The sequence below is a fragment of the Myotis brandtii genome, unplaced genomic scaffold, assembly GCF_000412655.1.
Source record: "Myotis brandtii unplaced genomic scaffold, ASM41265v1 scaffold116, whole genome shotgun sequence".
In the NCBI taxonomy this organism is placed as follows: Eukaryota; Metazoa; Chordata; class Mammalia; order Chiroptera; family Vespertilionidae; genus Myotis; species Myotis brandtii.
The window spans coordinates 3,285,968-3,312,739 of NW_005354010.1; the positions used below are offsets into that span (position 1 = coordinate 3,285,968).

A 26,772-nucleotide genomic window follows, 5' to 3' on the forward strand; every position below is an offset into this window, starting at 1 on the left:
GAAATGGCAAAAGTGAATTGTTTCTATTATATAAAACAAAGATGTTAGTTTTTGTAGTACAATGAGAAAAAGGGCACATTTCTCTGATCTAGAAATGAAACAAATAATCTCACTATGGCTCACAACCAGTTGGAGAGCTGAACCATATATTGTATTAAAATTGGGATGTTCTCCAAAAATGCAGCCTCATGTTTTCTCTGGTCGGTTGGGATATCCCCCATATGGGTACAAGGCAGGTGCTACCTGTCTTCCTGTTATAAGAACTCTTATGGTAATCTTTCCGCAAACACAAGACAAATTGTAATTATAGAGGAAAAGCATACTCAACAAGAGATGAGAAGCTGATGGCTTTGGAATCATCATAACCTGACTGAAAAAGCTGCCTGAATTAGATGGACTCTTCATACAGAATCCACGTTCAAAGATGCAGTTTGCAGAGTCAGGACAGGAGAGCGGGTGGACCTGCAGAGGTGAATTCCGTCTGTACAAAGGTCAGGGAGGAAGGGAATGGTCAAGAGCAGTAAGGAAGGGCCTCAAGAGAAGCCAGCCGTGGGAGGGGAAAGAAGGGAGGATGAGCACGTGTGGAAGCCGCTACATCATTTTTCAAGTCAGAATTCTGCCAGCCAAGTCCATTCTTACGATGTCTCCTTCGCTCAGCGTTGGTTCCAGTTTGTGATGTTAAGCCTTGGCTTCCCTGAATCCTGATTTGTGGAAATATAAAAACCAGTCAGAAAGAATATATGCACCCCAGTGTTCATAGCAGCATTATTTACAATAGCTAAGAGCTGGAAACAGCCCAAGTACCCATCAGTAGATGAGTGGATAAATAAGCTGTGGTACATTTACACCAGGGACTTCAAAAAAGAGATCTTATCCTTTTGCGACAGCACGGATGTACCTGTAGACTGTTATGCTAAGCGAAATAAGCCAGTTAGAGAAAGACAAATATTACGTGATCTCACTTATATGTGGAATCCAATGACCAAAATAAACTGACAAACAAAATAGATCTAGAGGCATGGCTACATGGAACAAAATAACAGATCTCAATGTAGAGGGGGGTAGAGGGGACAGGAAGAGATTAACCAAAGAATATATATTCATATGTGCATAACCCATAGACACAGACAATAGTGTGGGGAAGGCTTGGGAGGAGGGTTTGGGTGGAGTGAGGAAAAGGGGCAAAATGGGGATCATCTGTGATACTGTCAATGATCAAATTTTAAAAAAATTTAAACCATCTTATAGAAAAATAAATGCATACATACATACATGCATACATACCATTTGCTTATCATTTCTTGTAGAGATACTTAATGGCACATAATGTAATAATTCCCAACCATCTTTTTTACTATATAGAAAACTCTTCTGTGTTGTTTCCATTTTGAGCTTTTCTTTTTAATCTGCTACAATAAGTGACCAATTTTCTTCACATTTTCCCTCTTTTCAAATATTACTACTTAGGATTTTCATTTATTATTTTATCCATTTGGATTCTAATTCTAACACACATTTATAAAACACATGTTATTGTTTGGCTATGTTAGTGATAAATAAGTCAACAATAAAAAATGTTTGGTATGAAAAGGGGCCTACATTTGGGAATAAAATCACATAATTTTTTTTCTTCTAATTTTTTTTTCTGGTTTAGATTTCTGGTTTAATTTTAGTTTTGTTTTTGTTTCCCCATGCTCAGTTTGAGCGCTCAGAGAGCAATGGAGGGCAGGGACAGAAGTATACTTGGTAGTTCTTTGCTGCCATCTACTGCGTCTTCATGTAACAACTCTTGTTTCTTTGATTCAGAAAATTTCATCATCTATGACTTACAGCACTATAGTTTCCTCCCTTTTCTCCTTCTTTCTATTTTTTCTTTAGTTAAAGCAAAGTGAAGCAAATGCAGATACCAAAGAAAAACTCCCTCTGCGTCTTCGAATCTTTGAGAAATTTCCAAACAGACCGCAGATGGTGAAAATCTCAAAGCTTCCTTCAGATTTTACAGTTCCTAAAATCAGGTATGAACGTATTTCTTTGTTTATCTCAAATATACTGCAAATGACTCATCTTACATCTGATTCAGCCCTTCTTTCAAACTCATGTGGTTGTGGATTTTTTAAAGTTATTCTCTGTCTTTCTACTCACTCTGTGTTTAAAAACCATTGACCCCTTTAAGCAGTATACTCAGAGCAGTGTCATCTGACAAGTATATTAGCCTTAGCAAGAAGGCTGCTACCCACTGCTCCTCCCTGAGATGCTCCTCAGGGATTTGACTTCCCAGGTAACTGGCGAAGGTCATTGAGGTCACAGAGATGACAGATAGACATCCACCTCTGACCCTCAACTGAGGCCCTTCTATTTTCAAATTCATAGAGAAATGGCACTGGCAGGTTTCCTTACTACTGTAACAGCATTGTTTAGGGTGCCATGTCTGATTACAATATAATTTGTCTTCCTCTTTTTGATAGAAGAACCATGGCATTACCCACTCACACCAATTTGATTTTCTACCATTTTGCCCTCCAATTACACAGTTGCATAGAAGATGCTTTAAAACACTTATTTTAAAAAATTAAAGGAAATTCTTTCAGTTATAGGTCAAAAATTACAAACAGAACCAGGGTAATATGAAATACGACCTTATTATGTAACTGGTTTTAAAAACAATTCTATGGGGCCATTATAAAAGTATGAGACTAGAGGTGGTACAATAATATTTAAAATTCAAATAGAAATATATTTTGCATTTCTGGTTTTTTAAAAAATTTAAAAGCTGAAAATATGAGGTATAAAAGACATGTAAATTAGATACAAGATTAGTGGTTATTTGAAAAGATGTTATTTGAATTCTCACCATGCTGTAGAGATCAGATGAAGTAACTTTTTTTGAGTTATTTTGAGTCTTTAAATGCAAAATTATCTCTCAGAGATTCTTAAGATGATTGGAAGTTCAGAGACATGGACTAATTCTTTCAAGTCTTTGAAGGGGGAAAAGTATCTTACTACCACAATAGGATTAAAAGATACTATGAATTACTAAACTCATAGTATCTTTTAAGTTATTTCAGGGACATTACCTTTGTAAAGCAGTAATGACCAAGATTTAGAAAACACTCTCTAAATTCATTACTTTGGTAATTCATCTGTGGCATATCTTGTTGTCTGCAAACTTTGTCAGTGCTTTATTATAGCTTAAGCAAAACGCCACCACTTGCTCCATCTAATCAATAATGCTTCATGTATGTCTACTTCATTTGCACAGGGAAAGTTTTATGAAGCAGTTCATTGATCGCCAGCAACAGGACACTTGCTGCCTCTTAAGAAGCCTCCCGTCAGCCTCTTCCTCATCATGTGATCACTCCAAACGGTCTGCAATTGAGGACAACAAATACATTGACCAAAAAGTAAGCACCACTGTCTGTAATAACCACATTTTTCTTAAGCGCATATGTTAGAGAACAAAACCACAGAACTGTGTGGGGTTCTGAAATCTAATGTCTCGGGAGAATAATGAGAAACATTTATTTGTAGAAGGAATCATTACACCTAACATTGCTTAATTTATAAATTTAAATTTTGGATTTCTATAAGTGAGCATTCGAGCCATGCCATGTAGCAGAAGTGTGACTTGGAATAGGTCACTCCCCCCCCCCCCTGCATTTTCTCACCTGCAGCAGGAAGGGCTCAGGTCTCTACGGTTCAGCCCAGGTTTAATGGTTGCCTGTCTGTTGCCTTTTGCAAGAAACCAAGCTTATTTCAGTTGTTATACCCCAGGGAGAATAACCAGAGCAAGTTTCTCTAAAATCAGTCAAAATAATTACCACTTATTGTGTGCTTAGTAAGTGGCAGGAATTTTCTTAGACACATTGTCTTACTCATGCTCTTATTTACCTATTTCTTTGTCATTTGAAAAGTGATACGGAATTTTTTTTTCTCATATTCCACTGTTAGAACATGAAAGATCAATGATTAAATGAGATGAAAAATGAGAGTTTGCAAAGGCATCTAATTTACTTGCAAGTATTTCTCCTCATAAGTCTTAGTTTATTTTTCATTTCTTTAAATCCTTGATGCCCTTTTTGTTTATAATCAAATACATATTTCACTATCATCATGTAAAAATAAAATACCAACTCTTTCATTTTCCAACATTCTCTATTTCTCCCCCCATTTCCCTCCTACCCCATAAGGGTTATATTATCAGAGTACCTTTGCTTTTCTCCTCTCCTTCTTTCCCACCATCCCCTACTCAAACTTGAACTTCTCCCCCTTATCATCCCCCTGCCAATTCCTCTGTTTTCTGCTGTAGTTTAGTGATTATGTTCTCAATTATTATGATCATCATTTCTTTTGCAACATGTCTGTTCTTGTTCAAGGATTTTTATTTATTTACTAGAGGCCTGATGCACAAAATTCATGCAAGGGCCTTGGTCCCTACCACTGCGGCAGCCACCTCTGCCTCGGCCCCCCACCTGCTGCGGCTTTGTCCGGAAGGAAGTACGTCCAGAAGGACATCTGGTCTAATTAGCATATTATGCTTTTATTATTATAGATTTTCTTTTAATCATCAAAGGATTTCATTCTTCTATATCATAGATTCCAACATTATAGATTGAAAATCTAATGTCAAATGTCAATCTCTTTTTTTTTTTCACTTGAAAGATTTATGTTGTTGTTGGTTGGTTGGTTTTCTGATTTCTTTGGGGAAGCTTGTAAGACTTTCTGAGCATCCTTAGAGTTCAGAACTTTACTGTGATATACTTTGTATGTCTTTTATCATTTGAACTGTCCAAACTAGGGAGTCTTCTCTGTTGGCAGACTAAGATATTTGTCAGGAAAATTTTTATTATTTATTCAATTACTACTTTTCCATCTACTCTTTTTTTCCCCCTCCTCATTTTCTCTTATGATTGGTGTCTCTCTATTTTTCTTCTGTGCTTTAAAATATTTGTTCAGTTTGATCTTCCAAGTCACTAATTTTGTCTCAACTAAGATCATCCTTTGCTTTTAAATTTTGAGTGAAAAGTTATGAAATGTGTGTGTGTGCACACATGCACATGCAGTACTCTTAACTCACCTTAAATACTTAAACTCTTTTTTATTATTATTATTAAATATGTCTCCTTTATTCTCCACAGTTATATTCACTCAATAATATGTATAGGGCATGGATGCAAAAGTTCATATGTCAGCTAATAATCTGGTGAGAGGATAAAAATGGCCTGGTTTCATCCATTGAGTCTGAAATTGCATTTTACATACTAGGAATGTTTATTTTCTAAATTTTATCTCAAAAGATGTTAAGCCAGAGGTGTGCATTGAACCCTCACATAGGGTTGTGGCCAGCTCTCTCCAGGAAGAGTATGGAGAGCTGATATCACTTATGCCCAAAGTGTGAAATCCAGAACATGCTTTTTAAAAATCACTAGTAACATTATCCCACTGGAAACACAAAATCCTATATAATAGAAGGCTAATATGCAAATTGTCCCCTCAACCGGGAGTTCAACCAGGGGGCAGAGCCGGCCAGCCAACCACCGTAGCCCCTCCCCCTGCCAGCCTGTCCCTATCGGCCCCTACCAGGGCAGGCCAGCAGACCCCACCCATGCACGAATTCGTGCACCGGGCCTCTAGTTAAATTATAGTCCAAAAAACATATTTTCTCTCTAAAAGGAAACATAATGTTTCTCAAACATTTGAACAGCATGTTTTGAAATAGGTAAGGAAAAAATTTAAAAGATTCTTGGCAGGTGTGGAGGGTTGTGAGTGGAGTTTAAGGAGAATTGTCATACCCTTTGTGTGCCACCAGCATCCCTCCTAGGGGGTCTTTGTCTTGGGTTACACTCAGAGAACTTCATATGCCATTTCTGATTTCTTTGTGTCCTTATATTTTGGGGGCTTTTAAAAAATCTTCTCATTTAACAGTTATCTTTAATTAGCTGAAAGTAAGAGGATAATTATAGTTGTATTCTGTAATCTTATTCTTGAGCCTCCCTCATAATCTCCTAAAATACAATGAACTGGGAATACACTGCTTCTTGGTGATATCCAAGTCACTCAGCATCTAAAAGAAACTAGAATTGTTGAAGAGGGTTGGCAGTCCCCAATCTATAAGGTCAGCTGACTGAAACACACAATACAGGATCTTATACAAGAAAAATAAATTGTCAATGATGGTTAGGCTGCCCTTCATTCCCATGTAAGCCTAGTTGGAATAATATTGTTTATCCCCTTAACAGCCTTCATGATCTGGGTAAATGCTGCAATGCAGAAAGTGGGATATAGAGAGTGTATTTTCTCTTCATCTTAGTGGCTGCTACCCAGTGTGGCAGCAGCAAGAAGACTTACCCGTGTGGCCATCCATTCTTAAAGCTTAGGTTGCCAGAAAAGTAAACTTAAGAATATCTTTCACTTCAGCTCCATCAGTTACTGGAGTTCTTCGTAAATACTTAGGACTCATCATCCTTGTTGAGTGCCATTGGGCCAGGGAACTCAAACCAGACAATCCCACACACTGAACATCAGTGGTGAAGATGTGCAGGAAGCAGAAATCAAAGAGAAAGCAGTTCGGTATTTTCATTTTTTAATATGGCAAGCCTTTTTCACTTTTATTAAGAAACCCTAGAGCCACTTAAAAGCAAAAAATACATAAACACCAACAAAAATCCTGAACAGAGATTAGCTCCCCAGTAAAGTATTAGGAAATTTCCATTACAATCCTAGTTGTCTTTGGAAATGCCAGTCAGTGTCATATGGATGGCAAGGCACTTCACTTTATGTGAAAAAATTCTTCCAACACCAACACAAATTGAGACTGTTTTTCCTCAAAGAGTAGTAAGAAATAAAAAGAAAATGAAAGTCTGGCTTATCAGGGATTCTATAATATGACAAAGAAACAATAAAATAAAACCTTCCCCTTAATGATTACCGGGAAGGGGAAACTTCACTACACTACAGGGAAGCACTTTTGCCAGGGAAAACAGAGTCCCAGGAACCTAAAGATCACAAGTGAAGGGGGGGAAAAAAGACAACAAAGGCTAAGGGGCAGGGGGAGTGAGAGTGACTAAGCAATGCAGGAAACACAAAAGCACATGTAAGGCAAGGTTTTCTCAGAGTCATTACCCTGGGTTTAAACATCCATAAGCAATTCCTATGGCAGCCTCACTTTGCAGAGGCCATGCTTTTAAAATAGCCGTGTTCAGTTACCTTTATCATGTGGTTTAACATACTTGTTCTTCTCCTTGTGAACGATAAGCAGACAAAAATGTAAAAGCCGTAAGCCATTGTTGAGGCCTGCCCAGATCCTACAGAAAGGATAAATCTGCAAATCTTGAGAGGAGTTTTTCTAGTTTCCAGGCAGAAGAAAATCAGTCAATGGTTTTCTACCTATTTTTTTCTCCATATTATTGAAATTAAACCCTAGGTTTATTAAGTTGAGTGCTTGTTAATAAACTGAGACGTAACTTGGCTTTCCAATAACTCTCGTTAACAAAAGCAGCCCAGTCAGTCCTCAGATTTGAATCATCTCATCAAAGTCAAGATTCCACTACAGTTGGATCAGGGCACTCAAGCTGTTCTTTAACTGAGCTACGTGATCTTTCTGTCCTGCTGTCCTGGATGGCGTGCCATATCTTGGATCAAAATCTACAATGGTCTGAAGAAAATGAGTAAACTCACAGAGTTATATCAGCCTGAGGCACAGGGAGGGATTGGGGCTGTCCCAGCCAACTCCTATACAGTGCCAGAACCCATATGTTTAAGAACAGTGAATATTTCTCAAATATTCTGCTCTCTCTCTTATGATTAGTGGACATTTGGTCCCCTCTAAAACATCCATAGAGACATTTGATTTGCATAGTTAATAAAAATCTCACTCTTCTGCAAATGTTCAAACCCCTACCCCTCTACCTAACCCGTGTGCTGTTACCAGCTAGGTTACCAAGGCCAGAAGAGTTATTATTGACAATACAACCACAACACAGTTATTGGACCAATAAAACATGATAGTATTTTTATGGATTAATCCCGTAGACCAAAAGTATAAATAAATCTTATATTTGAACCCAGTGGCATTTTTCTCTGTGTGGACATTTGACAGAATCAAATATTAAGGACCATTTGGTGTGGACCAGATGTCTCCATGGACATTTTGAACAGGACATATATGTCCTGCAATGGTCTTTTACCTGCCTCCTTTCTGCCAAGCATATAGCAGGTTCCACATTAAGTCTTCACAGTTAGTATCGATGCATGTACAAAATAGGAGGAAAACAATAAAAGTAATTGCTGTGTTTTGTTTACCCTTTCATTTGCATAAATTTGCATAACTCTTCAACATTCACTCATTCAACAAACATGTATGAAGCACCTGTCTTTCCTCTGGCACTTTCCTGGGTCCTGGGAATTCAACAGTGCCTTCTAGAAGCTTATAATCTAATGGGAAGAAACACATGTAAATGGATGAAAATAAAAAGAATTACAGGAACACAGGACCTAAGTCCTCCTTACGGGAGAAGAAAGATTGAGCGATACAGGAGGAAGGTGCTCCAGGCAGAAAGGAAGGCATGTGGAAGGACACGGAAAGCATAACATGCTTGACATGTGAGAAGCAGAGTAGAATAGAGATGAAGTGATATAGCTTTCAATCCTCACCTATAAAATAGAGATTTTTATTTTTAAGGTTTTTATGATGATTTAATAATATATGTTAAGTGCACCTAACATACGTGCCTATCATACCAGAAAAGAAAGGTTATTGATATTAAATTATACTGTGAAGTCAGACTCAGCAAATAGACTTGTATTAATCAATCCAGGCAAATGACTTTACTTAAATTAACCTTCAGCTGTAACAGTCAAGTTGAGCACAATATATTAAGTCCTGCTTTATTTTCCTTATTGTCCACGAATCTGATTTTTTTTTAGTCTGATTTTTAATGACATTTTAGTTACTAACCTCCATTGCCTGTCTAGTGTCTTAGACTCTCAAAAAGTAAATTAAATTGTTCTGGAAAGATTTGCTCTTCACAAAGCTTTGTTGATTGCCATTCAGCACTTTGTAATTTTCTGTGTGATTATAGAGTATTCGATGATTTGTTCCAGGAACTCCACACATAGCAAGTTATTCAGCCTCATCTGTAATTTCCAGGATGAACATTTACTCACTTTTAAAAAGAGAACAGCCCGTTTTTATCTTTAGGGCTTTTGCTCTTCTGAAAGAATCTTCTAAAATGACAGCTTAGCATCTCTGCAGTGTCATTCAAGATATTTCTTTAGGACAGTGGTCGGCAAACTGCGGCTCGCGAGCCACATGCGGCTCTTTGGCCCCTTCAGTGTGGCTCTTCCACAAAATACCTCGTGCGGACGCGCACAAACAGTGCGATTGAAACTTTGTGGCCCATGCACAGAAGTCGGTATTTTGTGGAAGAGCCACACTCAAGGGGCCAAAGAGCCGCATGTGGCTTGTGAGCCGCAGTTTGCCGACCACTGCTCTAGGAGATAGTATGATACTGCCACCTAACCAGGGCCGGTATCCCAAAGATGCCATGTAGTGTGGTCCAGGGGAGGGAAGAAGTGGTGGTCATCAGACCAAATATGAAAACCCTATCTGTGCACTTGTCTCTTTAGCATAGAAATGTTTTAGTATTTCATTGATTGTCCATCTAGTTACAATCATGGAGCAGAAACAAAAAAACATAATATAAGGGAAAACTTTGTTTTATTCTTATTGATCTTTGCGGTTTTAGCTCAGATTAAAATACAGCTGCATTTGAGTACACATTCTTTCATCTGACAGTCATTTATTGAGGATCTTTAAATGCAAACAGTGTGCTGGGTCCTGGGTAAAAAACACATTTTACTGCTTTTAACTAACAGGAAAGTAGGAATTCCCTATCAGTGATTTTTTTTTAAAGAACATTTAATCGTGTGGTCATTTTTAGTTTGAGGTTATATGTAATTTGTTTGCATTCCTTCTATGTACATGCATTGAGGGTCAAAGTAAATCAGTCTAGGATTACACATCTTTTATAGGCAATACGGGAGGCTTTTACTCAAGAGGCCTTGGTACTGTCTCCAAAACAGGTGTCAGAGAGCTGAGGTTGCAGCTAATCCTATATATGAAATTTACATTTGTTTCTACTTCTGAGTATAGTTTTGCTTGTAAGTTCTGTTTTCCATTAAGGGATGTGGCAACCTCAACGTGTTGTAGTTTCTGCTGCTGATGATGTTCTTGTTATTTGGACCTGAAGTTCACACACAACTGAATCATAGTTGGAGACCTGCTCCCTTGCATTACACTACCATGGATTTTAAATTCACAAACAGCTGCATGGTTACAAGCATCTGGCATTTTCTCCAAGAATCATAAATTCCTTCATTTAAAAAAAAAAAATCTCTGCAGATTTTCAATCTTTGTCTTTCTGTTTATATGAGCTATAACCTTAAAGTCATTTTATCTTTTACTTCTATAATTTAAATTTAACTACCATATGTTACAGTTTCTTACCAATAAGCACTGTATATTAAACACAGCTATTTTTTTCAATAATTGAGGATATCGCCATCCCCTCATTTTTTGCATCTTCAGTATCATTACACTAGTCTAGCAGATGTAAGGTGTAGAAGATTTGGCCAAATCTGCAATGACAGGCTACTACCTTAGTGACTAACGCATTGTCATAAAATTTCAAGTACAAAAAAGTCAAGCCAATTAAGTTTCCAGTCATTTAGTTTCTTTCTAGTTGTGCAATATTTTTCTATATATCAAGTGAATTGATACATTTCAAACTAATTAGTACCCCCTTGTAATTTTTATGTCATTCACATTTATTTCAAGGATCCCTTTTGTTAGAAAAAATGTGTAGAACAGAAAAGAGTCGTTTTTGTTGTTGTTGTTCTTAATTCTCATCCAAGGATATTTTTCCATTGATTTTTAGAGAGAGTGGAAGGGAGTGGGAGACACATAGAGAGAATCAGTGTGAGAGAAACACATCAGTTGGTTGCTTCCCACACGTACTCTGGCCAGGACTGGGGATCGAGCCTGCAACTAAGGTACATGCCATTGACTAGAATTGAACCCAGGACCCTTCAGTCTTCGGGCTAATGCTCTAGCCACTGAGCCAAACCCTCTAGGGCAAGTCATCTTTTAATATTAAGAAGTTTATTCATTCTTGAAATATGTTTCAAAAACAAACTATGCACAGTGCTAAACAATGAAGGGAAATATAATGGACAAGAAATATGCAATCCTTACCATATGGAACACATGACCTAGTGAAATTAACAGAAAGATAAAAAGATGTGTCATATACAGAGCAGAGATTGACATGTATGGGGTTCCCAGGAGCCCAAAGAAGGAGTGAAGGGGTGTGTGTGTGTGTGTGTGTGTGTGTGTGTGTGTGTGTATGCACGCACGCGCACACATACACATTTACATTTATATATTTTAATTTTTATTCCTGGTGTGTTTTTTTTCAGGATTCAGAATTTACAGTGTTGAAATAATTTAAGATCAGAAATCTATCATCTAAAACTCCCTTTTTATAAAATTCACATTCTAAGACATATTTAATATTATAATGCTATTCACCTGTATATACATTATAATATGACTTTTGATCTTGCTGCCACCTACACCAAATTTTAAAATGTTTTCTTTCCAAGCATAATGTCAATTTTATAAAAACTTTACTTTATAGAAAGATCTTGCCATACACATGATCTGTCATATGCACCTTGATACTAATTTTCAGGTCACAGGTGCATGAAAAATTCAAATATAGACAAATGAGGCATCAACCTATGTAATTTTAAGTAATTGCTTATTTTTAATTATTATATTTTATGTGGGAGACTTATTCAATAAAGTGGCTCATTACAATAATTACACAATACCTTTCCAGCAGAAATGACAGGCATCAAGCCCTGCTCATTGAACCTTGATTTTGTGCTTTATGGTCATATATTTTTTAAAGATTTTGTATTGATTCTTTAGAGAGAGAGGAAGGGAGAGGGAGGCAGAAAGAGAAATATCGATGCAAGAGTGAAATGCTGATCGGCTGCTTCCGGCACCTGGGATCGAGCTTGAAACCGGGACATGTGCCCACTCTGGGAATTGAACCAGCCACCCTTCAGTACACAGGATGATGCCTAACCAACTTAGCCACGCTGGCCAGGGCTATGATCATATTTTTATGAACATTTTCCTATTATTATAAATCCATTAATATTTTTAAAAGTGAGAAAATAAAAATAGGGCCTTTACACTTTTTCCCAGTTAGAAACAGAAATGTATTGTTAGCAACTCCAAATCAGAAAAGTTAGTCAAATACTTATAGTATTTGTTGTTTTCTTTCTCAAATAAATATTAATGGCTTCATTTTAAAGTGAAACTACTATTTTTTTTATATCTAAGCACTGCACCACTCCAAAAGAATCTGATATTCCCTAATGGGTCTGTGGTTACTCCCAGGTGTTTGAATAAATTGAATTAATATCCTAGTTAATTGAAAGACATGATAGGGCCCTGATTTTAAGGAATCAGTAAATGTGTAATATAAATACTTATAACCATACTGGCTTTAATGGCTTAGAAAAGTTCATTGATCTCTTTTAGTGTTTCAGGATTGTTATTCTGGAAATAAATTAGGCATATATAGATAGAATAAGGAAAAAATTGGCTAGTACAGATTTTACAGTAGGATATAGGATAAAGAAGAACTTACATGTGAGTAAAGCAAATCTTTCAAGTCAAGCAGACAATATTACAGTATTGTATGGAAAATGCTTTTTTAATACTGTTAAACCTAATGACATCTTTTCCATTGTTTTTTTTAGAGTGGAAGGGTGGGGGGGTGGAGAGAGAGAGAAACATCACATCGATTGATTACTTCTTGCAACCAGGGATCGAACCTGCAACCCAGGTACATGCCCTTGACTGGGAATCAAACCCACAACCCTTTGGTGCACACGCCAGTGCTCTAACCATTGCACAACACCAGCCAGGACAAACCTAGTGACATTTTACATAGACACCATGATGTAGTGAAAAGATAGGGGCATCGAAGCTATACAATCCAGAGCTCTAATCATAATTCTGCAGTTATTATCTTGGTAACCTTAGACAACCTAATTTCTATGAACCTCTAATTTCTTATTTGTAAAAGAAATAATAATACCTACCTATGAGGATTAATTTTAAGAATAAGTTTAAACTATTTATATACCATCTCAACACATGATCAAAGAGCTAAATAAATTAATAAAGATTTATAGGATATGAAATACACAATTGACCAGTTTTATGTAATAGTCATTTATACAGTTCTTCATTCAATGACCAGAGGTTACACATTCTGATATAAGAACACACAAAACATGACCACTTACTGTGTCACAAAGAAATTCTAAATATAAGCCAAATTAATATCCCAGAGAATAAATTATTTAACCAAAATGTAATAAAATTAGAAACCAAATAATAACCACAATAGATACCCACACATTTGGAAATTTTAAAACCACTCCTAAATAACTGAGGGAGTATAGAAGAAACCACAATAGAAATAAAAAGTATCGAGAACTGAAAAATAATGAATGTGATATGTATCAAATTTGTGAGAATTAGCTAAAGGCATTTTTTCAGGGGATAATATAGCCTTGTATATTTAGTAAACATAGAAAGGCTGACAATATTCCAAGTATTCAATCAAATATTTAGAATAATATCAACCATGAAAACAACAGAAGGAAAGAAATAATAAATATAAAAGCAGATATTAGTCAAATGAGGAAAAAAGCAATAAATAATATCAATAAAACTAAAATTTTGTTCCTTGAAAAGACTAATACAAGTTATAAATCTGCATCATATTCAACAAAAAATTAAGGAGCCTTAAGTTTACAAGTGGCAAAAGAATGCTATCAAGATGTAAGAATGTAAGTAATGTAAGATATCAGTAATATGGTTCTCACAAGCCATTCCTGAGGAAACTACTAAAAAACATGCTTTGGACAACCAAAATGAACTCCAAAAATGACCCTAAGACATTGACATAAGAAGTAGTGGTAAGCATTCAAGATATAATTAAATGACTACATGAGAATTAAAATGAAGAACAAAATATGTAATAGCTATTTGCTCTGCTCTGCTAATATGAGCACAGTACTTATATACAAATAAGAGAGGAGAACGGGAAGAATATATAAAAACACTTTTAAAAATATTCCTTAATTTTATTTTTGTTTTAGAATTGGTATTGTAATTCTGAGATACTGTCTATGAAATGTGAAATAAAACTAATGAGTAATTATGAGATAATCTAATTCTGTCATCCTCTATGTCCTTGATAATCAAGAGTCTTAATGGGGCAGGGAGGAGATACTGATGTCATATAGAAGAGATTAGGTAAAAACTTTATGTCCTGAATTTAAATGGAAAATATTAGAATAATCTCAGGCAAAATCCTCAAAACAATGAATAACTGCAGCAATGATTGTCATTGGAGTCTAGATTATGACCTTGAAACACCATTTCTCAATAAATAAACCAGGGCTTTTCAGAGAAAGTTGTTGATTTGGAACAGGACACATATAAGATGAGTTTGGAACAACTTGTCATAGCTGAGAACAAGGGAGCTTTGCCAAAGATTACTAGAGTCTCATCAAAAGAACCTGTGGGCCAATTTGACAAAGCTCCCCATTAGCACAGTTGGGATCATTTGACCTACCATAACATATCATTGTAATGGATTGAAACCAATGAAGTCTGTTTAAATCTTTGAGTTCATAATGACATTTTTATAGTAATAACTGGTCACCTTAAGAGGTTGATAGGAAACCAATTAATTACATAAAATTAAGTAAAGGTAAAAAAAAACAAATTTATCTTGCCTTTTCCATATGAATTATACTAATGAGTAACCAAATAATACATGAGGAGAAGTACTTTATTATAAAAGTATTCCAACTAATAAGTGAAAAAGGAATACTTTTATGAAATGCATGAATCAATGATCTAAGCAGTGAACATCAGTACTACTAACATCACAAAAAGAGAGACAACCAGACATTACGTGTCTGCCCATGAAATACTATGACTCCACCTATGGCCTTGCCAAAGGGATCAAATCTGAGTCTGAAAAAACTCTGAATTCAGCTGCCAACCTAAAGGAAATACAGAAGACAGACGAATATGTGAACTATACCATGAATGTGCACCTAGCAAAATCCAGACTTCCAAAAACTATAGGCTAAATGGCTCAGGATCTTCAACTGTAAATGGAGAAAATGGAGAATCTGGATTTAAATATGTAAAAGACATTGCAAACAAAACAGCTAGATCTATTCATTGCTGTGTCCTTCAGCTCCAAATTATTTAACCACTAACTCTATGCAAATTGATTTGAACTTCCAGGCTCTTGAATTTCATGTTAAAGTGCACAGTTCTGGAAACATCTTTTAAATTAAAATTTTCAGACAAAAAAGTTTATCGCTATATGCTTGGACATTTAAATTTAATTTATATTTGATAATTAACTTAGTCAAAGAATGGTTATCTTGTGGAATTGAATGTGTTCAGTTTACAAACAAATAAAACCACCAAAAAAGAGAAGCTTTTTAACTAATCTTTTTTTTCAATGCAACTCTATGTAAACATGTCACCCATACCCTTCATTTTAAGTCCTACATCTTTGATATGTTTATAAACAGAATGAGCAACTACTGACACCTTTCATAGCTGTAAATTTACAATTTCAGGTCTAAAATTACTATTATGAAATACATTTCTGTATTCCTTAAGTGTTTTATTTCAGGTGCCTGTTAGTGTCTTTTGGAACCAGGAGAGGGCACTGCAGAGCAGTGTAGCTCTAAGTACTTGCGACAGAGTCAGAAAATGTCCTTTACTAAAAGAAATGTGCAAAGCTATACTACAGAAATAAGAAAAACTGAAGGAATAACTAGATAATCACTATAGGCTTTTTTATTTACTACAAAACAGAACAGATAAAATATTTAACTAAATACATATCTAGGCTATCAAATGGAGATATATAGATGATAATGGATAGAGAGATATAGATGTAGATATAGGTATCTCCTTTCAAGAACATCCCAAAGCTGAATCTGAATCTCCTATTACAATATTTATTTTTTTTCACTACTTCTGCTGTTAGTGATAAAACCAGTTCTCAAATACTCCCTTGTACAAATTTAGAGTATATTTTGTTTTAATCAGTTTTAAGTTTAGGACAAAGGATATTCAATATAGAAATAATTTTAGAAACAATGTAATAAACATTATCCACAGTTTCTGAAAAGGTTTTTCCAAACATAAAGAACACTGTTTTAAGTATCAGCTGCTCAGTTGCAGGGCAGTAGATAGGTGATTGAGTTCAGACCATCACCTTACACTAGGGAAAGATAACAAAGGCATGTCATCGTCTTGTGAAGATGAAATAAGAGTAATGGGACTCTAGGTCTTCTAAAACTTGCTGTCCCAGGGTCCCTGTGGCCTAGGCCTTTCTTATGTCTGTGCGCACTTAGGTATGGAAAGAACAGAAGTGCCACCATGATGGGACTGTTCGGCTGTGTGTTCAGTTTCCACAGTGATTCTAAACAGCATTCCTTAGATGTGCTGTCTATGCAAGGAAGTTAAATCAATGCCAGAAGTCATATCTTCAGGGAATGGGAGAAGATTTAAGAAAGTTTCATGATATATCATGGTAAACAGCCTTCTGTGTGCTACCCTGAATATGTAATTTCTAAAAACTCTGAGATCTACCCTTATCTCCTTATCTACATATTAATTTATTCTCCTGAGTGTTCTAGTGAATAATGAAACCAATTCAGTTTTTCATTATTGAATGAAATGAGTGCCATCTTTCCTCGTGTGAGAAACTTTGCCAATGTGTTCAATGATCCTTCCCTTTATTAGAGATTTTCTGTGAAATATAAAAATCATATTGTTAGTTTTTTTTAAAATATATATATATATTGATTGATTTTTTACAGAGAGGAAGGGAGAGGGATTAGAGAGTTAGAAACATCGATGAGAGAGAAGCATAGATCAGCTTCCTCCTGCACACCCTCTACTGGGGATATGCCTACAACCAAGTTACATGCCCTTGACTGGAATCAAACCTGGGACCCTTCAGTCTGCAGGCCGACGCTCTATCCACTGGGCCAAACCGGTCAGGGCCATATTCTTAGTTTTGATGTTATCTAGGTTGTCAGTTGCGGATGAAAAGACCAATTTATGACCACCAGTTCTTCTCTAGCTATGGCTATATGGACATATTGGTTGACAGTACAATATTTGTTTATAGATGTGTTTGCAAATTGGAGCTCTGTAACTTTGCACCTCAAATTACTTAACTCTTGTTTGAAAGAAACTAGATGGTCTATTTTTACTGAATCCAGAATTGTTCTGTCTCCTGCTTTTCCTTTCCTTCCCTCAACTTTGTTTGGAACACGGTATGTCTTGTAGTGTTTCTTCCACTTGCCTTGCTTAAAGACTCACCTAGCTCAGCACTTACAGTGTGCACCGAATTAATTTGCCTTATGCATGCATTTCCAACTTCAGTCCTTTACTCACAGCATCCTTGGCCTCTCAAAATCTTAACTGTCCTTTAAGGCCCACCACTTCTCCAATTAAGTTTTTGCCTACTATTTCAGGCACATCTATTTCTTCCCCACCCAAAGCCCTTCAACCCCTCTTTTTTCTACTGTGCATATCGCCTAGCACTTTACTGTCTATTGCATCCTACGTTTTACTGATTACCTCATATGTGATAGCCTTACCTTTGTAACTAGGTTTTTTAATTCTAGTAAGCAAAAACTCTGATTCCTAGTTACCCTATATCTCTAATAGTCTATCTCACAATAAGTGCCCAGGAAATCTAATCTAAACAAAATGACCAGCTCCTTGTCCAAGTATTATCTTTGGTCTGACTACTGGAGTTACACTTTCTAGTTACTGTGGTGAGTCTCTCTCAGGGTGGTGTGCTTCTTTGTTCTTTTCTCTGCCTGGCTCCCTATATACCTGTCACCATCTGACTTCTGCAGCTATCAAGCAGGCCCGAGCTCAGGGAATGCATCTTCTAGTTTTTAGTCAGCCTCTAGTATTTTTCTTTTTAGTCCTTTTCCCTGGAATAATTTCATCATCATCAACTTGGAAGAAAACTCAAAAACTATTCATATTTCTCCCCATCCTTATCATTCAGATTAGTATTGAGCCTCAGGCCAAAAACCTGACACAGATGCAATGCAGAAGAGAGAACATTTTATTGAACAATGGCAATAAGGGATCCTATATTCGTTTCAGTGTTAAATTCTTTGGAAACTGAATAGTCTATCAAGGTGACATTATTACTAGTGAGCATAGCCAATGCATCTTTCCCATACCTGGACAAGCTTGTTTGCAGTTCTGCCTTAAAAAAAAAGTAAAAGTAGAAAATAAAACTAAATGATAGAACCAATTATATGATGATGCTTTTATTGATTTTTGTTAGAGAGAGAAAGAGAGAGAGAGAGAGAGAGAGAGAGAGAGAGAGAGAACACTGATCTGTTATTCCACTTATTGAAGCATTCATTGGTTGATTCTTCTATGTGCCCTGACCGGCGATGGAACCTGCAACCTTGGTGTATCAGGATGATGCTCTAACCCACTGACCTACCTGGCCAAGGATGATGATGCTTTTTAAAAAAATTCATGTTTAATATTTTAACAGTGTTATCTATTTAATGTACGTAATGATTTGTCAGTATATTAGTCCTTTTTTATTACAAAACTAAAGTCATGCTCATAATTTTACAGCTTCGCAAGTCTGTTTTCAGCATCAGGGCAAGGAATCTTCTAGAAAAGGAGACCGCAGTCACTAAAATCTTAAGGTAACAATGTGTTTAAAAACAGTGGAATTATATTAAGCAAAAAAGAGCTTTTCTAATGAACGAAATTTCCGAGTATCAATATATGCTTTCTGCTAGAAAGTAGGTTTGGTTAACTATTTACTTATAAACAGTGTCAAATACGTTATTAACATTTTTCCTGAAACAGTAATATTTTACTAGCTCAATTGACCATTTATTTTATTTTCAGGTACTTAAACACAAATTATAATTATAAACTTTTACAAAAAGGTGAAAATACTTACTTTTATTCCTACAAGTCATGTCTTTTTTGATAGCCAAAGGACTAATCATAATCTAAGGGGAAAATAGTAAAAGGGTAAGCTTTTTAAAAGTAATTGTGATTTATTGATTTTTTAAGAATCAATTTATTAAAATCTATAAGAATCAAAAGTATATTCGTTTTAGAATGCTTATAAAACATAGAATTTTAATGCTGAAATCTAAAATCTACCTTGAAGTGAAATATTAGAAAAGAAAATTAAGCCACCCATTTAAGAGTATTTTACAAGACTATGTTCTAATATAAAGTAATGTGATCATTATAAAAATTCATAAGCACTTGTAAGTTATTGGTACATAATGACACAGTTAAATATTGGGAGCTGAAGGTAGAATGACCAACAAGGTAAATGGGTAAATGGATACCAGGAAGCCCTCTTCAAGCTTGTGTGAAGGGAAAGGAGTCCCTTCTACTCTACCTTCATTAATAGGAACAGTCATTAAAGCATTTTCCCCAGAATGTAGCTCACTGTAACTTGTATAACTGTAATTTAAAATAATGCAAATATATGATTTGACAAACTATTTCAACTTTTTAACAGTACCTGAAATTTATATGCCAAAACCAATTCTAACTAATCAAGACAGTATTCAATGTATTTATTTTTTATGTTAACTGGCAATTCATGCACAGGATTAAATATGTATTGGAGTACCTTTTATGAAATGAGAATAAATATTTTGGGGGCTTCTATATTATCATCACAGAATATGAAGAGATGAACCTAAAAGGTCTTCTTGAAATAGGAACAGGAAAGCTTCTAAGCAAATTTATAACAACCTGCGTCCCAACTTCTATTTGCTTCCAACTGGCTCAATTCTGGCATTACCATCAACAACACCATGAGGCCAGCCTTGAACACTATGTGGTACTACAGGGTTTTTATCAAGCTGTAACTAGACAAGTTCATGGCCAGGCCAATTCCTAGGGTCTTGAAGACTACCCCCAACTCACACAAAACAGATCATGTGCTGGACCAGCCCTGCAGGTGTGTCAATGTGCTCATGAGGAAGAGAATTCTGCTTCAACCAGAAATGGCCTACAAGGAGATTGTAATACTCTGTATTCAGAATCTACCTGCAAAAGTAGGAACCCAAACAACCTTATTCACCTATGCAGAATAACTGCCTTTCCACTGATGTGAATTTTCCCTAGGGGTTCCCAGAGACTTTCAGAGTATGGGTAGACAGGGACACTTGGAAGGAAGCAATTTCTTCCAGAGCCCCACTTCCTCTGAACTCGTTCTTAAATTTGATCTTCCACTTTTTCTTTTCCAGATCCCTTTCCTCATTCACCTCTCTCCCAGTTTACAAAGGAAAGATGAAACTCTCACTCATCCATCTAAAAGAAAGGTGAAATTTTGTGTAGTGTATTGATCTGAAATGTAAAGTCCTCTGGGTTGCCAAACACAGGGACTATTCCCACATGGCTTTCAGGCAGCACCTTATTGTCCGGGTGACAAATTTCTGGAAAACCTCTTCCCAAGAATTTATCTACTTAAAGTTAAGCCTTAGAAATGACTTGGTTGTCACAACGGGCTGTTATTTGAATTGAAAAATAAAGTCAGACTTTTTCTGAGAGATTTAGCTGGTTGGTTTGGCAATGAAAAGGACTTCATAGGTGCCCAATGCCATAAAATTGAATGGACTGGATGGATGAGATTCTCCAAGGAAAGCAAAATTTAATTGTTGATTTGTAAATGTACATAAGTGGTTTTAAAAAGAGAAAATTTATGGGGTACTTGAGCAAAATAGTTAAGACTATCAGGGATTAGGGGCACCCTCAGACTTGTGCAATAGCTTGAGGGGCACCCAGAGGCAACAGCATAGCATACTACAAGATGAGAAGGAGCTACTTGAGGCTGCTTAAGCCCTCTCATCCAGTTAATCTCAGAACAGAAGAGGCTACAATTAGGAAAAAATTAAGATTTATTGTAAGAACACATATTCAATCTTTAGAATAGTTATTTAGCTCTTTTCTTCTGTAAAAAGTTTTCCTCATCTCTGCTCACTAGTCTGTACAATAATTAAGGACAAGTGCAAAATGTCAAAAGGATAGTTTCTTTGGTTGTACTTTTTTTTTTTACTAATAATGATAGTAGAATTAATAATAATAATATGCCTGCATTATAATGTAACCAGCCCATAAATTAGAAAGTCAAGAATAGATTGAGTTCATGTCTATGAGTTCATGGGCATTTTTCTCTGCTGTTTATTTATTTATTTATTTTAAGAAACAACAACTAAACAGAAAAAGAAAGAGAGAAATTCAAAAGAAATTAAAAAAAAACCTTTACAGTCACCTCAGGACAAATGATTGAAAAAACCCTACACAAAATGGGGAAGAAGGAAAAGTTTCCACCACTCTCTGTGTCTTCTCACTCTCTCCAGAGCCTCTCCTCCACTAGGCTCTAGAAATTTATTTATTTATTAATATATTTGTATTGATTTCAGAGAGGAAGGGAGAGGGAGAGAGAGAGATAGAAACATCAATGATGAGAGAGAATCATTGATTGGCTGCCTCCTGCACACTCCCTACTGGGGATCGAGCTTGCAACCTAGGCATGTGCCCTTGACCAGAATCGAACCCTAGACCCTTCAGTCCACAGGCCAGTGCTCTATCCACTGAGACAAACCAGCTAGGGCAAGACTCTAGGAATTTAAAGATGGGAGGAGATGCTGTTAGAACAGCCCCACCACCCCACCACCACCACCCCAATCTTGGGTAACACAGGATACTGGACTGGTATTAGAAGGCCTGGACTGGTGTCTGGTTCTGCTTCTCTATAACCTTGAGCAACTCACTTATCTGATCCTCAGTTTTCTATCTGCCTTTGCCATGTAGACTGCCCAAAAATGTTGTCTGAGTAATCTGTTGATCAAGCAAAGTGAAATTTAATAGTTATTACAGTGAGGGAAACCAACACGTCAGCAGTCTTACTAATGTCTCAGAAGGGATAGTTAGGGTCGATATTTTTAAGGTTTTGGATTTGAATTTAGTGCCTTTAGGCAGGGATATCTGATTGAGATTGGGCAGAAAATTCTTGATAAGAGTTTAGATCATTTCACTATATATACAAATATCAAATAATTATGTTGTACACCTAAATTAATATAACGTTATATGTCAATTATATCTCAATAAAGAAAAAAGGAGGATAAGGACTCCCCAGAATGTGCAATCCTATCTAATAAAATAGTAATATGCAAATTAACTGTCACACCCTCACTCCGTCAGTCCGTCACAAAGATGGCAGTGGCCACGGAGCTGGAGCAAGCAGGAGGCTTAGGTTGCCCCCGGCGATGGAGGAAGCCAAGCTTCCCGCCTGCCCTGGCTGGCCCTGAGCTCTGCTCAAGGCTACAAAGTTTCAATTATAGAAGATAAATAAATCCCAGATACCAGCCCGAGTGGCCTCCGCTCAAGGAGGGGCTGGGAACATTGGTTGCCAGGGGCAACCCAGGCTTTGAGCCGGACCAAGGCTACAAAGTTTCAATTATAGAAGTTAAATAAATCCCAGATACCTGCTTCCAACCCGCAGCCGTGGCCATCAGCCCCTCACCCAGGCTGGCCAGGCACCCCAATAGGGACCCCCACCCTAAAGAAGGTGTGGCCAGCCTGAAAATGGCCCTCAGTGCCTCACCCAGGCTGGCCAGACCCCCTAGCGGGAACCCCACCTGATCCAGGACACCCTTCAGGGCAAACCAGCTGGCCCCCACCCATGCACCATGCCTCTATCCTATATAATAAAAGGGTAATATGCAAATTGACCCTAACAGCAGAATGACTGAGAATGACTGGTCACTATGACACACACTGACCACCAGGGGGAAGACGCTCAATGCAGGAGATGCCCCCTGGTGGTCAGTGCACTCTCACAGGGGGGGAGCTCTTCTCAGCCACAAGCCAGGCTGATGGCTGCCAGCACAGCGGTGGTGGTGGGAGCCTCTCCTGCCTCCTCAGCAGCGCTAAGGATGTCCAACTGCAGCTTAGGTCTGCTCCCTGCTGGCAAGTGGACATCCCCCGAGGGCTCCTGGACTGCCAGCAGGTGGACATCCCCCGAGGGAGTAGGCCTAAGCCAGCAGGTGGACATCCCCCGAGGGGTCCCAGATTGCGAGAGGACAGAGGCCAGGCTGAGGGACACCCCGAGTGCACAAATTTTTGTGCACTGGGCCTCTAGTAGGTAATAAGCACCTGTTATGAACAGGTAACCAATACTGCTCTGGGGAGGGCAGCTCTGTGGGTGAGGGATGAGGAAGTGGTAACATACCTTTACCTCTTTACTATCTTCCATGCTCTTTCTACCGGTGTGGCTCCACACTGCAGTTATCAGTTATCAGATGGACTTTACACTTCGGTTTTTCACTTTTCTTCTTGATTTGGGGTGATTTCTGAGAAGAGAAAGAATAAATGGTGACTTCATGTTTTCATCTCCACTCCCAGAATCTATTTTATGCCTTTTGAATTTTCAATCATATACATGTATTGCTTTTAAAAAATAAATTCAACTAATTTTTAGAAAGAGTATTTTTTTAAATGGTTAGGATTGGTGGCTCTAGTGGGGCAGAGTCTTGGCCTGAGTCTTGATAAGTACAATTATTTATAGGTGACTGGTTGACCAGTTGAGTGACCTATTGTCTAGAGAGGCTGGTTCATTAGTCTGTAGTTCAGATGAATGGATTTTTGGAAAGTTCCTGAAGCTAACAGTGGAATTACTTATTGGTTAATGGCCTTAAATTCCTGGACAGGCATTTCCTGGAATGGATAATAAAGTCATATTGATGTAGAGAGCTTAGTTCTTGGTATTGATAATTAAGCTACGGGGCGGCCAGTGGTCTCAGTTCTCAGGGGACTCACATTTCCAAATATCTGCCATTTGACATGAGGATCCACATGATTCCAGTATGTGGAATTTCCTATGAACAGGAAAGCCCACAAAGGCAGACGTCCTTCAGAGAAGAAGGGCTCCAGAGTTTGAAGTATTTGAATCATTGGTGAAGACACCTTTTCTATATGTAATCATCTTTAATTTGTATTCTTCTATGTATTTTTTAATTAATTGATGCCTGAGAAGTAGAAATGAATTTCTGGATATATTTGAGAACTCTTTATTAAGAAACAAAGGTGGGCTATTTTTACAGAACTCTAGACTACAGTTGCATGCTTAAATGCAGTGACTCACCTGGCACAAATGGGTATTGTTTGTTTGTTTTTTCAAGACTTAACCTGGAGAGTATTGTGGGAGATAGAATGTCCCACCATATAATATATAAAATTCAAGGTTGTTATTAAATTCACTGTTATTATGCTTTCACTTATATGTGGAATCCTTTGAACAAAATAAACTAACAAACAAAATAGAAACAGATTCTTAGATACTGAGAACAGACTGACAGCTGTTAGAAGGGAAGAGGATTGGAGGGCTAGGGGGAAAAGGTGAAGGGATTAAGCAAAGAAAAAACTCGTAGACACAGACAATGCTGTGGTGATTTTCAGAGGGAAAGGAGGTGAGGAGAGGTAGAAGGTAAAAGGGGGATAAATGATGATGGAAGGAGACTTGACTTATCGTGATGAACACACAATACAATATACAGATGACATATAATAGAATTGTACACCTGAAAACTAAATAATTCTTTAACCAATGTTATCCCAATAAATTTAATTTAAAAATTTTTAAAAATTCACTGTTGCTTTGACTTTGACTATACCATTCAGCTCCACTAAAGAAAGCTTCCTTCAAAAGGCAGTGGATGAAATCAAAACAAATAGCAGTGTGCTTTAAAACACATTACTGCTGCTACTCAGATTGCTCTAGTTCAAAGCCTTGAAATTGATTTTAAAAAAATCTATTATCATTCCTACTAGGCTGAATGCATAGAGAAATGTCAAAATAAAATAAACATTTTGTATTATTTTTTAAAGTTCCCTTCTTTTGTGGTTTGCCATCAGTACTCATTAATTAGAATAACATATTCATAACCTTTTTAAAAATATGTTTTTATTGATTTAGAGAGAGAGTAAGGGAATAGTGGAGAGAGAAACATCGATGTGAGAGAGAAACATCCATTGGCTGCCTCCTGTATGCACCCCAACCAGGGATGGAGCCTGCAACCTGGGCATGTGCCCTGACTGGGAATCAAAACAGCGACCCTAAGGTGCACCAGACAATGATCAACCCACTGTGCAACACCAGCCAGGGATTCATATTCTTTTTGAATGCTCGGTCTGATATGATATTTGCATTCTGATATTTGGATCTATGAAAAAATTTTCCTGGCCCTGCACTTGTATTAATAATTTTTAAAGTTTAAAGAATAGCCTTTAGGTGATTGCCACTTATTACAAATAAATAAATTATAGTTAATGGCATATGTACGGTTAGTTTTTCTCTTATCATTTTTTATAAACATATATATTTTTAAATATATCTTTATTGATTTCAGAGAGGAAGGGAGAGGAAAAGAGAGATAGAAACATCAATGATAAGAGAGAATCATTGATTGGCTGCCCCCTGCACGTCTCCCACTGGGGATCAAGCCCACAATCCAGGCATGTGTCACTGACCGGAATCGAACCTGGGACCCTTCAGTCTGCAGACTGATGTTCTATCCACTGAGACAAACCAGCTAGGGCTATAAATAGATTTGTATTGATATCAGAGAGGAAGGGAGAGGGAGAGAGATAGAAACAGTGATGAGAATCATTGGTCAACTGCCTCTCTGATGCACCCTACTGGGGATCGCCCCAATCCTGGGCACATGCCCTTGACAGGAATGGAACCTGGGATCCTTCAGTCCTCAGGCCAACACTCTATCCACTGAGACAAACTAGCTAGGGCTTTCTTATCATTTTAAGAGAATCATTTTTATTGACAACTACAATTTATAACTTAATTGAAGGAAAAATTCATTATTGCTTTTTTAACAACCACACTTCCATTCAACCTTTCCAAAAATTTATTGAGAAATAATTGACATAACATTACATTAGTTTCAGGTGTACAAGATGATGATTTGATATTTATATATTATGAAGTGACCACCACAATAAGTCTAGTTAACATCTATTACCATATATAGTAAAATAATATATTCTGAGATGTTTTCCTAGATAGTACCTGATTTGTAGTAATCAAGATAGGTTATTTTTCTGAGCTAGTATCTGCTTTGTAGATTATTTTTAGATAAGCTTCAAAGTGATTGGAATATTGCTCTGGCTTGGGAGACCTGCTGTTAAATTTTACCTAACAAATGTGGGAAGATATTTTAACAAGGTGTTCCTTTTACTATTTTTATCATTGAAGGGTAAAATAATAAGTAATATAGAAAAATATGTATCTGTGGGAAAATTGGTTCGTATGGTTTATGCAACATTAACAAATTTTCACTTTTATCATGATAAAAAATTTAGTTTTTGTGTTGTAATTTACAGTTTTCTGAGTCAGCGGTTGGGCTACAAAAATTGAACTCCAATGAATGGTGTAAGGTTTCAGACATTTTATTTGCTGAATTTTAATAGATGCACTAAAGGCATAGATTTTCTATGAGTTACTTTTTCTTTTTTATTAATGTACCTACAGATAA

General features: G+C 36.8%; 1 protein-coding gene across 4 annotated transcripts in view; it reads left to right on the forward strand.

The window, feature by feature from the left end:
• The window catches only part of NALCN (sodium leak channel, non selective), a 298,496-nt gene that overhangs the window by 213,589 nt on the left and 58,135 nt on the right, over positions 1–26,772 (forward strand). For 3 of the 4 annotated variants that reach the window (XM_005858192.2, XM_005858191.2, XM_005858194.2), the window contains 4 exons: positions 1,879–2,015; positions 3,260–3,401; positions 18,815–18,888; positions 20,467–20,541. In XM_005858192.2, the coding sequence (XP_005858254.1) occupies positions 1,879–2,015; positions 3,260–3,401; positions 18,815–18,888; positions 20,467–20,541 (428 nt within the window). The remainder of the gene's footprint in view (positions 1–1,878; positions 2,016–3,259; positions 3,402–18,814; positions 18,889–20,466; positions 20,542–26,772) is intronic. The other variant, XM_005858193.2, reaches the window with a different exon arrangement.